The sequence below is a fragment of the Sceloporus undulatus genome, unplaced genomic scaffold (assembly GCF_019175285.1).
Source record: "Sceloporus undulatus isolate JIND9_A2432 ecotype Alabama unplaced genomic scaffold, SceUnd_v1.1 scaffold_16, whole genome shotgun sequence".
NCBI lineage: Eukaryota > Metazoa > Chordata > Lepidosauria > Squamata > Phrynosomatidae > Sceloporus > Sceloporus undulatus.
The window spans coordinates 2,836,367-2,852,236 of NW_024802938.1; the positions used below are offsets into that span (position 1 = coordinate 2,836,367).

The 15,870-nt window shown below is 39.8% G+C and overlaps 1 protein-coding gene across 5 annotated transcripts in view; it reads left to right on the forward strand.

Moving 5' to 3' along the window:
- The window catches only part of LOC121917384 (E3 ubiquitin-protein ligase E3D-like), a 92,637-nt gene that overhangs the window by 7,134 nt on the left and 69,633 nt on the right, over window positions 1-15,870 (forward strand). For all 5 annotated transcript variants that reach the window (XR_006101017.1, XR_006101016.1, XM_042443318.1 and 2 more), the window contains exons 4-6: window positions 2,219-2,453; window positions 9,741-9,810; window positions 12,428-12,497. Coding sequence is in view for 3 of the 5 variants with exons in the window: in XM_042443318.1 (XP_042299252.1) it covers window positions 2,219-2,453; window positions 9,741-9,810; window positions 12,428-12,497 (375 nt within the window). In the remaining 2 variants the exon portion in view is untranslated. The remainder of the gene's footprint in view (window positions 1-2,218; window positions 2,454-9,740; window positions 9,811-12,427; window positions 12,498-15,870) is intronic.

Here is a 15,870-nt window from a genome sequence, read left to right on the forward strand (position 1 = left end):
ATAGCAGGCTTTTCTAGTGTTCATATTGACTAGTCTGGTTTTTCTCATGAATGTCTGAAGAATAAATTTGCAAGACACCAATCTGGACAGTGGTCAAAGTGGAAAGTTTTTACAGAATGCTACTGAGTTGATTTCTTACTGAATATCCAGCAACTAATAAGCCTCTCACCAGGCTCAGCATGGAATCCAAAATTTTATAGCATCTCTATGTGGGTATGATATGCAGAAGTAATCTTAAGTCACTCCAAAGTTTCTTTTGTAGAATTTGCCCTTCTTGTTAACCCTTGTTCATTACATGCCTTAATTTATTCTGAAACATTACATTGCATAACTTGCTGTAGTCTGTGCTGGACAGTGGAAGTCTGTCTTTAGTGGTGATACAAACCTTTTAACTATGCACAAATTGCAATTAATATTTATCATGGGTTTTACAAGTCATTCAAGCCTTCATGGTTATTTTGCAGCTCTTAGGACACGCTCCATATGGTGTTTTTTTTCCTGCAAAAATGTCCCCCCTCCAAATGAGAGAATTGTGCTTCATCACGATGCTTCTCTTCTAAAATTAGATATATTACTGTACCTTTAGTGGGGGGGGGGGGGATTCTATATGTGATTTTTTTTCTTTCCAAACCTGAAGTAACCCTCCAAGAATTTCCATAACCACATGGAGGAGTTGGTGTTGCTCCTGGGAGGTCCCTCAGCTAGAAAAATGGCACTCAAACCCCCAGAGCTTGCTGTCTCCCATACTCCAGTGTTGCCATTTTCTTGTAGCGTACATATTTCCCCATCCCACTGTAGCTTTAGTTTGGTTTATAGCACCAAGCAATAATTTAAAAAAAATAATACTAAAAAAGATTATCAGTCAAGTCAACTCATATAAGTGGTAAATAACAGAATGTATTAAGTTTGATTTTATTTTGGAAATAAGAGCTGTTTATTTGAGCCTGCATAAAGAGGAGATAAGACAAAGGAATTGCAAAATATTAATAGAATGTGTAAGTAAGGGCAAGTGGTACAAGGAAGTGAATGAGACAAGATGATATTCTGCATAAAAGGAAATGGATATTAAAGAGGATAATGGGGGGTATATAGATATAATTTAAGTAATTTGTCTTATATTAATAATTAAGTAAAAGAAATATGTATTGTAATAAAATATTATTAATGAAAAGTCACATAACTGGTAAATTAAAATAAACAGAGTTAAATATTTCGGAATGAGGATCCTAAATATTGTAGTATCAAATGTAGTCTGCAGGCCACATGTGGCACCTAGAGCTTTGTAAATACTTTTGCCCCCCAAATGTCTCCATATACCCTCTATGCATAGTGGAGACAATTTTGTCATGTTTTTGACCTCTGGCCAATTTTAGGGCCAGGAGAGGCCTTTAAAACAAAATACAGGAGTCAACCAGAAGTGCCTTGTTTAATTGTTTTTTCCTCCTGTGAAGAGGTAGAGTGGAGGGTGCAAGCTACCCCTAACATAGTGACACTTGCCTACCCCTAGCATAGTGGAATGGAATCATCATCACCATCATCATCATCATCATCATCATCATCATCATCATTTCTTCTTACCCACCTCTCCCCATGGTTGGAAGGGGGGAACAACAGACCAACAAATGCACAGCGGTCCAAAACACACTGCAGAAATAATCCAGTTTGAGACCACTTTAACTGCCCTGACTCAATTCTAGGGAATTCTGGGAACTGTAGTTTTGTGAGGCATTTAGCCCTCACTGTCAGAGAAGTGTAGTGCCACAATAAATTACACTTCCCAGGATTCCCTGGCATTGAGCCAGGGTATTTAAAGTTGATTCAAACTGGATTATTTCTGCAGTGTGTTTTGGACCAACATCAATTAAAAACACACACCAATTTAAAAGAACAAACAAGACCCATACATATTTTAAAAACCCACATTTTTAAATTCACATATTAAAAAATCATCTGGATAGGACTGCCGGAAGAGACTGGTTTTTAATGCTGTCTTAAATTCGGACAGCGTATTCAGGTGTCAAATCTCTTCCAGCAAGTCATTCCACAGTCTACGGGTGGCTGAAGAAAAAGGTCCTCTGTCTGACAGTAGCCAACCTAGTCATGACCTACTGGAGTAAATGACCCCCAAAGGATCTGAGTGTACTGCAGTCTACTATGCGGCTTACGTGAGTTAGACTTGACATAGCAACCAACTCATTCTTTTTCATCTTTTTTAAAGGACCTTTCTTAGAGTCCTTTCCCTTCCCAGTGAAAACTGGAGTGATTTGGTGGACGAGTGGTGTTGTCACCCCAACCCCTTCAATGAGAGTGTGTTTCATCCACAAAAGAATGACTGTTTTCTGGGACACAACTACTTCCTGATTAATCCAGGAAACGAGTCACCTGAATCAGGATTTCAAATTTGTCATTCAGAATCTCAGGATCCTTCTTCCAAAAACAGTGGCTCTGCCTCGGTAAGTATGCTGGGTGACAGCCTAAATGTGAAATTGCTTTTGTTTTTGCAGGATTGTTGTAGATCACAAACTTTGAATGCATAAGGGCCCAGGTCCTTTCCCTGGTTTGTCCAGTTAAAATGAGTCAGGAACCTGTGGCTCTTTAAATGTTGTTGGGCTCTTAACTCCCAGCCAGCACAATGATGGAACTTGTACTTGTAGAAACAATTTGAGGGTTGAATGTTTCTCACCCAAGAGTTAAAAGGGTTACTGGTAGCCCTCCGAGGACATAATACTACTAGAGATCTTGGATACCCACTGCCAGTCAAAGGTGATGGTGCTGACATGGTGGGTGAAAGGTAGTTCTGGATGTACATGTAGAGCTGGGTGATTTCCAGTAGATTAGCCAAGGTTTCTGACTCTTAAATACCCCCCTGTCCTAAATTATACTGCCGAATCGAAGATAACTAGGTGTGTGTGTGTGTGTAAAAGAACTGCGAGTTCAGTTCAGTTCTGGTACTCTTCTTCCAAGAGACCCCCTAATCTGCTTAGTATGCCTTAGTATATCCTTTTTTGATTAGGGATTGCCTTTCAAGAGTATTTGGAGGGCTCAAAGTCTTTAGCCCAAAGACTTGCAGTCAGATTGCTAACTGAGGATAGCTGCAGTGAGCATGTAACCCCCTTGTTGGAACAGTCCCATTGGCTACCAGTTATTGGAGACAGGTCAAATTGCTGTTTATGAGCTACAAAGCCATATACAGCTTAGTTCCAGGACATTTAAAGGACCATCTCTCACCTTGTGAGCCTGTCTGAGCTCTAAGATCTTTGGGGGAGGCCCTTCTCTTATCCCACCAGCTTTCTGGGCATGGTTGGTAGGCACAAGAAAGAGGGTCTGCTCCCAGGCTCTGCAGCTCCCATCCTAAGAGAGGCTTAGACTGACTCCCTTCCTTAGTAGCAGGGGAACATTTTGTTTGTTTGTTTTGGCAGGCATTTGAAGACTACTCACTCATGGAGAAAAAGTTACTAATAAGGTGCTCTGTTGTTGTTTTTCTTTTTAATGAGTATGGTTTTAAATTGCTTTTAATTCTACTGATAGTTTAATTATATTTTAACTTTTCTGTGCTGTGAACTTTTAGCGGTATCAGCTATAACTTCTGCAAGGTACCTTGTGTCCCAGGGCTGGGGAAATGGTGGGATATAAATAATAAAATAAAATAAAAACATACAGTGCAAATTGTTGATCTCAGCATTTCAGTTCTGAAGCCTTGTTTGGGCATTCTTGTTCCCAGCTATTTGAATATAGAATCACAGAGTTGGAAGGGGCCTCATGGACCATCAGGTTCAACCTCCTGTTCAATGCAGGATCTCCACCTGCTACAGCATCCCCAGCAGATAGCTGTCCAGCCTCTTTTTGAAGCTATCTAGAGAAGGAGACCCCACTTTCTCTGTAGGCAACTGGTTCCAATGGCAAACTTCTCTCACTGTCAGAAAGTTCTCCCTAATGTTCTCATACAGTGTGGGAACATTGTTTGGCCCAAGCACTGTGCTTGACACATTGACATGGCATCACACTCACAGTATAGGTGTCTGTGAAAATGCACCCTCCGTGTTTGACATGTATAGTACTTTGGTTTGTGGAAGTCTGTACTGGACCTACGACTTCAATTCAGAATTTAATCTTGGCCCGCAGGGCAAGCAATCAGTATCAGAGAATTGGGTCCCCCACATGTCTTGATCCTAATCCAGAGTAAATGGAGCCTGATGTTCTTTAAATCTCCTCTCCTTCTTCACTGTAGAACCTAGTGCAGTGGTAGGCATGTATGTCAACATGAACTATCAGTTTTTTGCCTGTTCCTCTATTAGGTTGGCTCCATTTCTTTTGTGCTTCTGGCGGGCAGCTAAAATAGGGCTGTTCTGCATGGCCTTTAATGTTTGAAATTGCTGCTGTGAAAGTTTTAGAAATGCATTTTAGGATTTTTTTACTGTTTTTGAAAGTTTTAAGGGAGTGTTTTAATGTGTTCTTACATTTTTAATACAGTGTATTTGTACTGTTTTAATTGCTTTTATTTGTTCATGCCTCAGGAGCCCTAGTGGGCTGGGAGGCAATATAGGAATATCAGATAAATAACTCTGCAGGGATGAAGTGGGGTGGTGGTCTTTATGAGGCTGTGTAACACAGTTTCACATCCTGGGTGCTTCACAGTGATTACCTTTTGCTTGGCTTCTGATGGATCCTCTCAAAGTTGTAGTAAACAAAGTAGAGCCTCCAAACTTGAATTCTGTCTACTCCATTCTTGAAGGATCAACTGTCTGACTCAGGATCAGGCAGTTTCATATATTTAAGTGCCCATATGGTTTGTATGCAGTGTTATCACAGAAAGTGGTCAGCAACTCTTTAAAATGATTCTAGTTGCCTTGCCTTGTTTCTCAAAACATCTGTTGGGAACCCAACCTTGCCTGTACATCATAAACAACCACTTTCATTTGGAGATAGGACTAGAATAAGACTAAAAGTGAGATAGAGGCAAATCCCAGCTTTATGGGGAAGCTGGGATGATTTTTTAAAAATAGCTCATTTATTAAAACATTTGTCCATCCTTAAAAAAAGGTTTGTAAAGCAGCTGTCTCTAGCAGAAAAAAAGAACAGAGTTGACCCAGGTGCAGGGGAAAACAGTCCTATTTATAACTGAAAGGACACACAGTCTGTGTTTTCCCACTCCTCACACACATGGACTTTACATAATTATTTGTGTAATCTCTGGAAATCAATTGTCACTTGTCACACTCTCAGGGAGAGTTGCTGGATACTTTCATCACATGGTAATTGTATGTCACTCATAAACCTGACATGTAAATCAGCCCTTACAGAGAACACTGTGAACTGATCCTCCATCTCACCTGAAACAATGCTTTTTAATAGGTTCATTTTTTCTTGCTTTATTGATACTCAGCAAGTGATAAGTCACTGAATAATGAGCTGTTGAGCAAAGTACTTGTGTCTGTGTCCCTTGAATCAGTCCTGAATGTAATTGAAACCAACTGTCCACCCCCAGCCTCCAAAATGGCGAAAGACTTTGAATCATTGTTTAACACAATTTTTAAACATCCCGAGGTCAGATAGTGTTTTGGTCCTTATCTCTAGGGGAAAATATTTTCTTCCAGACAATATCAAGGATCTTTTCGAATAGAAGAGCAAAAAGATATTAAGAGAGTGTAGATCGCCAGCAGCTGAAAGTTGTCACACAAGATGCATTGATTTAATTTGGGTGGCAAAAAGTACAGGCAATTTTGTTCAAAACTGGTGGACACTCAAGAGTTTTGGGTGCCTGCTTGACTGTTATGCTATTACTGTACAGGTAACTTTAGCTGGGGCCGGGAGGGGTGGGGAAGGAGATGCAGTTGGCAGTTTTCATTGCTCATTTATTTATTTGACTTCCTCGGTGTCCCACCTTTCTCCTGAATGTAGTGCTGATAAAAACATATACAATAATATTTTTAAAATACAATATTAAAATACAGTTGAATTAAAAGCAACATGAAAAGGACAACATCCAAAAGTACAAGATCTACCCTTCCCTAGCAAGCAGTTAGTTGCCAGATGCCTGTCAGAATGAAAAGTTTTCGCATGCCAAAGAAAGGACAACAAGGAGAGGATCACCCACTCTCGCCAGGGAGCTCTGCGTCTTTACCCATTCTGTGTCTTTACCCACTCTGAGGGGCTGGGACTGAGAGAAGGGACATGGTCAAAAAAGTCTCAAAGCTTCAGCAGATAATTTCATATTGAGGAAGTTGGCGGGATACATCAGAATGCCTTTGATAGCTAAATAAAGTTTGGAGGCAGTGTACTTTTGAATATTAATTAGAGGTATGGACAAGGGAGGATGATATGGCAACTTGCTTTATACCATTGATCCATCTTCCTTTCCCAATCAAGTGCCATTTCAGATGTGTTGAAGTACAGCACCATTTTATTGTTTGTTTGTTCCATTTTTATCCCAATTTGCTCTACTGAGATCAAGGCAGCATCTCATCTCATGATGATCACTGCATCACTTGATGCAGTGGCTGAAGTGGTAAAGATGCTGACTCTGTTGATTACAAAATGGGCAGGTTAGCAGTTCGAGGTCTGGGTTCTGCATGATGTGGTGAACTCGTGTCACTAGTCTCAGCTTCTGCCAATGTAGCAGTTCGAATGCATGCAAATGCAAGTAGATAAATAGGTACAACTTCTCAGTGGGAAGGTAACAGCGTTTGGTAGAGTCATGCTGGCCACATGACTGCCTGAGTCATCTTCAGACAATGCTGGCTCTTTGGCTTAGAAACGGAAATGAACACCACCGCCTACAATTGGTTCTGACTAGACATTCATGTCAAAGGACTAACCTTACCTTTTTTTTTACCTTGCTCTACTGAGATCAAGGCAATAAAGTTAGCTCTCAACCACCCCACTTTTTTCCTTATAAAAACCCTGTGAGGACGTTCATGCTGCTCCAAAACAACTAGCACAAGGTTAGCCAGTGAGTTTGTGGCTGAGTGGGGACTAGGATCTGAATTGCCCATATCCCAGTCCAATATTTTCACCCAGCCAATATGGTAGTCTCCACTGACGGTCAGTGACTCTCTAGGCATTTGACAGATGTCAAATTCCCGGCCCTTCTTAGAGATATTAGACAGAACATGTAATTTAGTGCATGGAAAGTATGTGGGATACCATCTAAGGGATTGTCCTGTTCTGGGTCTTTCCTAAACCATCTGCCACTTCACTGTTGAAAACATAATACTAAGCCAGATGTTGGTCAGATCAAGCTGATATTTTTTTAAAAAATGTCCTTAGGGTCTGTTTCAACATTATACCTATGCAAAATAAGTACTTTTGCAGAGGTTGGCAGAGGACATCCCCCATGACATTCTGAAGGCTTGCACACAGGTCCCCCTTTGATGCCCCCAGGCATCGAAAACCCTAAAAGGTTTTTTGTTGTTGTGCCATAGTTTAGAAAGCATGCCTGCTCCATCCAAAAAATAAAAATTGTGGGCCCATTCACACTGTGATTTCAAATTAGGTGCCATGGGGACATCCAGTGAAATCCTGGGTTTTGTAGCTTGGTCAGCAGCACTAAAGAAGTTCTGAGGATGAGAATTCTAAATGCCTTTCTCTAAATTTCCAATCCCAGAATTTCATGGGATGTTGTTATGGCAATTAGAGTGAAATCTAGTGTAGTGTAAATGTGTACTGTGAGTAGGCCCTATGTATGGTCACTTTCTGCCCCCCCCCCCCCCCATTTTCCCTCCCTGCATTTCCAGGTCTGGGGTATCTCATGGTGGCTGCTAGGAATGAAGATTTGGCCCATAGCCCTGCCAGAATTGTCAACATAATTTAGTTTAACCATTTAATCTACATGGCAGAAGTCAGCAATTAATTATATGACACTCACTTTTGCTGTGAAATTACTTGTCGTGTTTGTAAACCAATATATATGCAATCTGTGGTTTGCATTTCTTAGAAATAAATATTTATTAGTATAAGTGATGATTTTAACTTGCTAACCAAAACAAGATGATTTCCATTAGATTTAAGAGTTGGGGGATTGTGGTTTCTTGTTGTGTTATATTTGGAATACAGCTCCTTAAATCCTACAGCTAATATGGCTAAAAAATAACTTTCTGAATTGCCACTAGGATACCTTGTTTACAGAAATATGGAAATATATGACAGAGCTGGTATAATGCTGTAGATAAACTGCTTCTCAGCCTTTAAAAAAATAATTGTGTTTTAAAAGTATGATTATATTTTAAAATCAGAAAAGGTAAAGAAAAACAAATAGAAAAAAGGAGGGGGAAGAGGAATCTATAGTATATAAACAGGCATGTATATTAATATAACATAATATATAATATAATATGTCTTGAAATTGATGTCTGTAAAATTCATAACTAAGGCAGTAAGATCTTCTGACCATGTAACAATGGGTAGTGAATGTTCATTTTTCCAGCTTTGGAATACAAGTATTTTTGTAAGAGGAAAAGCACACAAAACTCAACAATATTGACCATCACTTAGAATCCATATAACTTTTGCTCAGTGATCACTGGATGACTTTGGGCTAATATATTTCCAGCTGGTGGCTTCCATGTCAGTGGAGCAGTGAATCCAGTTTTTACTATACGCTTTAAAAGAGCTGTCAATTGCCTATCCCTACAATACAGTTTGTTGTTGTTGTGGCATGCCTTCAAGTCAGTACTGACTTATGGTGACCCTAAGGCAACCGTATCACAGGCTTTTCTTGGCAGGTTTCTTCAGAGGGCATTTGTCATTGCTATCCTCTGAGGCTGAGAGACTGTGACTTGCCCAGGATCACCCAGTGGGATTCAAACCCTGCTCTCCAGAGTCATAGTCCAATGCTTAAATCACTACACCATGTTGGCTTTCCAAAATACAGTTGGCCTTCCACATTTGTGGATTTGACTTTTGTGGATTTGATGTGCTCTCTAGGAATCTCTAGTTTCTTCAGTGTGAGGTTGCCCATAGCATCATACTGGAACTCTGAGATGTTCCTACATAAAACACTTCTCTAGACATTTGTAGGTCTTCCAGTAAAATTCTGTGGTCAGCCTCTACCAGAAATTGGCCATAAAGTTGTGCTGGAGGACCTAGAGATTCCTAGAAATAAATTGTCTCATTTTTTTAAAAAAGTAGTTTTTATTTTCTTTCTGTCCCCCCTCCCCTTTTCATGGTGACCTGTGCCCCTAACCCCAGTGAATATGGAGGTCCCACTGTATGCCCTATACAAGTATTATTTCATATCCTGTTTGCTTTCTATATCTCTTGTAATTTTCTGTTTCATTTACTAGTCCATTTTCTTTTCTGTTCATCAGGATAATAAAATTTATGCAAATGTCTTCAGTTGTGCATAGCAAGCGAGTAAACCCATCCCGCCCCTGTTTGATAAAATGTTATTTGCAAATAAATTTTTATAATTTGGTTTTTGCATTGTCTTTAACAACTGAACACTAGCTTTCTGTACAGAGACTGTCTGTGGCAGACTGTCCCCGGGTTAGGACCAGGTGCAATGATTTATAAATGTTGATTGGTATGATAGTTTTTGTGTTAATGGTAATAATCTTGAGTGGAAGCAATAACAGTTTGATATAAAAATAAAGTCATCTGTTTGGGGATGCAAAGTAATACTAGGAGAAAATTGTCCTGTAGATCTAATTCTTTGTTTAGACAGTGGTATGATTTATTTTAAAGGTAACATTTCCCTTTTCTAAAGAGATGAGACACTGAAATGTTATTTCTTTGCCCTACAGAATTCTGAGGCAAATAGCAGAGTAATTTGCAAGCGCTGCAGAACATTGCTGGGAGAGGTTATGCCCTCAGGTACGGAGTATGCAAACAACATTTTCATAGGCTGCTTAGGTCATCCACAGATAGAAGATGCATGATTTAAATAAATAAATAACACTAATTAAAAATATTGATATTCATGGAGTTTTAAAATGTGATCTAGGATCCCTTCTTTCTCTCTGTTTTTCCCTCCTTCTCTTTCTTTTTCTTTCCCCCTCTATACAGTATATAGGTACTTGCTTTAAACACATTTTAATCAAGAATCCATAAATTATATCTCCATTTAGTGATCAAAAATTATATCAAAGATGTGAAGTTGAAGGCTTTCATGGCTGGCATCCGTAGTTTTTTGTGGGTTTTTCGGTCTATGTGGCCAATGTTCCCGAAGAGTTTGTTTCTGACGTTTCGCCAGCATCTGTGGCTGGCATCCATAAAAAACCCACAAAAAAATCAAAGATGCCTCTGAATACATTCTTGTTGTTGTTGTTGCTGCTGCTGCTTACCATCAGTAGACTTCAACGTACGGTGACCCTGTGAATGAGAGACCTCCAAGCTCCCTGCTCATTAATTGCTGTGCTCTTGTAAACTCAGGGCGATGGCTTTCTTGATTGAATAAGTCTATCTGTAGTGCAACCTCCTTTTTTTCCTACTGACTGCCACATTCTTTCCTTTAGTCTTTTCCAAAGAATCACATCATCTCATGATATGTCCAAAGTATGACAGCCTCTGTTTAATTATCTTTGCTTCTAGGGAGAGTTCCAGCTTGAGTTGCTCTCAGATGCATCCATCCATTCGTCTTTTTAGCAGTCCATGGTATCCACAGAATTCTCCAGCACCACATTTGAAATTTTTTTCCTATCAGCTTACTTCATTATCACTGATTTTTGACCAAGCAAGTACAGACTGTATCTCCCATAGAGTTTAGGAAGAACGCTTGCACTGAAGATTGCACTGCTTTTCTTAAACCTGAGTCTCTTACAGGTCTTTTTATGAAAAAAAAAATATTGTCTTCACTTCTCTAAGAAGTCCTAGCACAATATAGGAACCAGCTGTTTTCAAACTAAGGGTTTTAAAAAGTAAAACACAGTCATTTTTTCCTTGAAACTAACAAAAATGTAACCCCAGTTTATTTATTCTTCCCTGCAGCCGTTTCCTTTCACAACCACTGCATATTTTGTTTTTGTTATTTTGCTTCTTACCTCAGCTTCCAGAGGATAATGCAAACTGACTTGGTCTTTCTTTCTCACACATTGGGAGTGGGTCAGAGAGATGCTGGTTGCAAATGGGCATGTGGAATGAAGAGAAGCAAAGAGAAAAAGAAAGAATGCAGTCCTCTGCCATTTAGTCAGTTAAACCGACAGGGGCTGTAACACCCAGAGAAGCTGCATGGACCATGGTCCACTTGTTTCTCATCTTTGTCTAAAAATGTGCTTGCATCTGGAATGAAGTCGTACCTGCCGTTGTTGACTGGGGATAGTGGTGGAGAAGAGAAAAGCAACTGTGAGCAGAGTTCTAACTAGCTAAGGTTATCATGCAAAGGGATCTTGTAGAATTTTTGAGACCAACTGCGGAAGAAGCAGTACTATAAGCTTTCGTAAACTTGATCTACTTGCTCAGATGCAGGTCTACAAAAGCTTATACTATAACTTCTTTCATTCAGTTAGTCTCAAAGGTACTACAAGATCCCTTTGCATACTGATTTTCCAAACTATATCTGAATTCTTGCTAAGATTAGGAACTTGTGTTTTATATAAACCCAGCCCAAGGCTGTTGCTTAGGGCTAGCCTCACTCAGCCTAACCCTACTTTGTACTTGCATTTGTGGTTGTGTCCCTCAGTTGGAGGTGGTTTTAATCTCATTACACAACTCATATTTTTGTGGCATACTGCATCTGAACCTGGTAGTTCAAGGTAGCCATTGTTGTGTCTGATTGTTGTTTTAAAAACTACACACCCTTGGATCCTGGCAGGCAGTTTATGTTTCTTCACATGCTTAGATGGGATGCTTCAATTTCTGGAGCTGGCCTGATTGGCAGAATAGCTGGCAGGGCTGATGGTCCTAGGTAGAGCTTCTTCCCAGGCCTCTTGCCACCATTTTGGAAAGCTAATGGTAGGGAGGTTCTGCTTGTGAGGAAGTGCAGGATGAAAGCGAAGGATCATTCTGAGATTAAGTCAAAGTCCATGTGAATTAGTACAAAACTGATTTTTTTTTTTTGTTGCAAACTTTTGAGCAGCCATGGTTGTTGAATTTCAGGACTTCTGCCCATTTGAATACTCTTATCTGCTTCTACTTAATTGTGGTGTGATATCTAATTTATAACCTGTTTTTAATGATGTTTCAAGAAAGATTTCACTTCCACGTTTCAGTATACAGCAGACCCTTGTTATATGCTGGGGTTTGGTTCCAAGATCCCTTGTGTATAACAAAATCCGTGTATGCTCAAGTCCCATTAAATATAATGACATAGCAAAATGGTGTCCCTATAAAAAATGGAAAATCAAGGTTTGATCTTTGAAATTTAGACTTTTTTTGAACATTTTCAAACCGCGTATGCTTGAATCCGTTTATAAAAAAATCTGTGTATAAGAAGGGCCGATTGTATATTAATTAATATAAGATAAACATTTATTTTATTTTATTTTGTTCCTAGGTGTTACAAAATACTATTTCACTGAATTGCTTGTTCAGCCATCAGAAGACTGCTTCAACACAATACCAAGGTGTTAAAGGATTCATTCATTTTAATTTAGAATAGTGCTGCTCATTTGATATCCGAAGCCTGGTTATATTTTGCTTTCATACATTCCATAAAATATTCAAATATTAACATTGTTTCCAGCAGTGCTTGCTGAATGGTCATTAAATGTATTTATTGCTTTTTCTGCCCTCTCTCCTGCATCGAAATATAATTAGAATGTCGTGTTGGTGACTGGAAGCATTGGAGTCACAGGTCATCTGATTATTATGAATCATTTAGATGACTCATACATCTGATTAAAAGATGCCCATTTCTTTGATTCCCATTGTCCAACAAGCATAATGTTTTAAAGGCACTGCATTTCTTTTCACTAGGAGAAAATGTGCATTTTATTCCTTGAAGTGTAAGTTGAGTACAGGAGCCTGAGCTGTATCAGATTGTCTTTGGATAGTCTGCTCAGGAGGAAGGATTGAGTCTTGGTCTCTCTTTTCTCTCTGCTTTCGTCAAAAGACATAATAGACACACTGTGTATTGTACACTTGCACTGGAAATACCGACCTAGTTTGCACTGCACAAGAAATCTGGATTCTGTGGGAATAGGATGGGAAACATTAGCTTATTCTCTGTGATCAGGTTTTTGTTGCACACTGTGACTCCCCCTACAAGTGAAAGTGGCTGTCCTGCTCTCACAGTTTAACAGATTGCAGTGTCCACAGTTCAGTAGCCAAAAGAACATGCAGTATCCAATAACAAACAGCCCAGAGTCAGAAGCTGTAAATCCAAGCAAAGTCCTCAAGTAGCAAAATAACAAGGCTAATATAACAAGATAACAGGCTCATAAATCACAGTCAGATCTCACAGTAGACATAGGCTGAGAGAGAAAAAACAAGTTTGCCTCCAGCAATTGAAAGGGAGAATGGCTCTTGACTTATAAAGCCTGCTGATTAAGCCCCACCCAACTTGCAGACTGTATTTCGGGAGAGTGTTTCCCAGCTGCATGTGTGCAGCCTCTCACTTTACCCGAAGGGGAGAGGGACTGGGCTTATGCCAGATGTCAGTGCCTTCACCTTTTCCAAGGATTTGGAGGTACTTTCCTACCTGTTTCTAGTCCTTTAGAGCATTTGGGTAGCTGTCAGACTGAGCTGCAGGAGGGCACAGCTGTGTTAGGTCTGTTTCATCTTCAGACACCGAACTCTTAAGGGTTGCATGACAGTGGCTAAGCACACCGTTCACCTTCTGTTGGTGGTGTGCTTAGTAGAGGTGTGGGGAACTATGGCCCTTAGACACTTTTGACCTTCTGTCAACCCTGGCCTGCATAGCTAGTGATGAGGAGTATTGGAGAGTTGCACTGTGAATTGTGGAGGGCTACATTTGTTCCTCCCACCCCAGCTACTGTGTGATGTCTAGCCTGGCAGCACTCTGGCTTGTTTCTTCCCTGACAAGCCAGAGAAATAACCCATGGTTTGTTCCAGTCTGTCTTACTGGTGAAGGAACAAGCCTGGTGCCAGCAATCACCCGGTTCAGATGTCTAGATTTCCCCATTTCTGACTGGAGTTGTTGGCACCCTGCTCATGTCTGCACACAGCACTTCCAGTATTCAATTATCATTTTGTATATATCAGCCTTTTAATTTTTTTAAATTATATACCATCATTTTATTATTTTTATTTATATATTTATATTTCCCCCCATGATGGATCAGGGCATTGTCCTTGTGAATTGTACTCTTTGTCCGTTAAACAGTGTAATTCCATGGTTATCATTCTTCTGCAGCAGAGCAAGTCAGATTCTAGGCTTGTGGGAGTTACTTTGTGTTAGTATGTGTGCATGTACTCTCTCTCTCGCCCTCTCCCTCTCTCTCTCTCTCTCTCACACACACACACACACGCAAGCTTGGTAATTACCCTGCAGTCCACCAACTGAGGCTTGGTACAGAAATCATATTCTTAGAACTTTTAAGAACTTGGACTCAGAAGTGAACATGAATTTACAATCTTTCCACATGAAAATCTGCTCTAGGCCACCCAGTCACCTCAAGCATGTTGCTTCTGTTAAACAATTGGGAGTCAGAAATGCTTGCCCAAGCTATTTCAGATCACCAGAGATCTCCTTGTAGATCCAGCTCCGTGAAACCTAGTTAGAGAACATAATGCAGAGCCAAATCTAAAATTTTATTAGAAACATTAATCCTGTATTTTTCCAGATTCCTCCCCCCGCCCCTATTTTCATGCTGGTTGCTGTGCTCTTGGAAACCTTCTTAACGTCTTTGGACTGTCCTTATAACATCATTGTTGAGATATGCTTAACAGAGAATTAATAATCCCCAACCTGAACATTCATTTGCTGTTGTTGCAAGTCTTAGGGTTAATCAGTGGCAAATTATGCAAACTTAATGTTGCTTTAATTAATTTCTGCCATGAAACGTCTAATTGCCAATTACAAGCTGATATCGAGCCATCTTTTTCTAGCCTATGCAGCTCTGTGCTTCAGTGAAAGCTTTCTACTCTGTAATTGTAGGGTGGTTCTTAAATAAAACTTCTCGGACAACTCAGTTTGAAGCACAAGCAAATATCCGTATACTGTGGCTACCACAAAATACAGCATGCTGTGATCACCTTGTCATCATTATTGTCATCTCGCAAATCAGTTTTCCTACTGCCAAAGTGTATGTGGTGTGTGTGAGAGAGAAGAAAGAGGAAAATTATTTTCCAGCACATGTTATTGTGCACGCAATTTGCTGGACCTCCAGAAATGTAGTGTTGGGAGAAATAACGGTACAGTGGAAGGTGTAACATATGTTTATGTTTAAAACATTTAGTGAAGGCAGGTCTTATGAGAGGCATGAATTCTGTTGAAGGGTGGATGGCTCTGTCTCCTTTCATGCTATGGGACTGGTAATGCACACAGCAGCCTTGCATAATAATATGTCAGACCCCCTTTTCATTAATCTAAGGCACTTTACTTTGGACGTTCAGATTTATAGTACACAATTAGATTAGTTGTAGCAATTTATTATATACTGTAGTAGGAAGAAAAAATGGTTCTTGTTACAGTGGAACAACGAGAGTGGTAAACTGAGAAGAGCAAATTCACTTGATTCTTACAGTACTCAAATTCTGGCTTACAGTCTGGACATGAGGAAAGTTAATGGTGATGTTCTTGAAATACAGTGAATTACAGTGGTCTCTCCACATCCGCTGGGGTTAGGGGTCAAGGACCCCTGTGAATGTGGAAGAACCACAAATTTAAAAAAAACAAACACTATTCTTTTTACTTGAGAGAATACCTCTCTAGGAATCTCCAGGTCCCCCAGTGCAACTCTATACTCAACATCTGCCAGAAGTTGATTATAGAATCATGCTGGAGGACCTACAAATACCTAGAGAAGTGTTTTC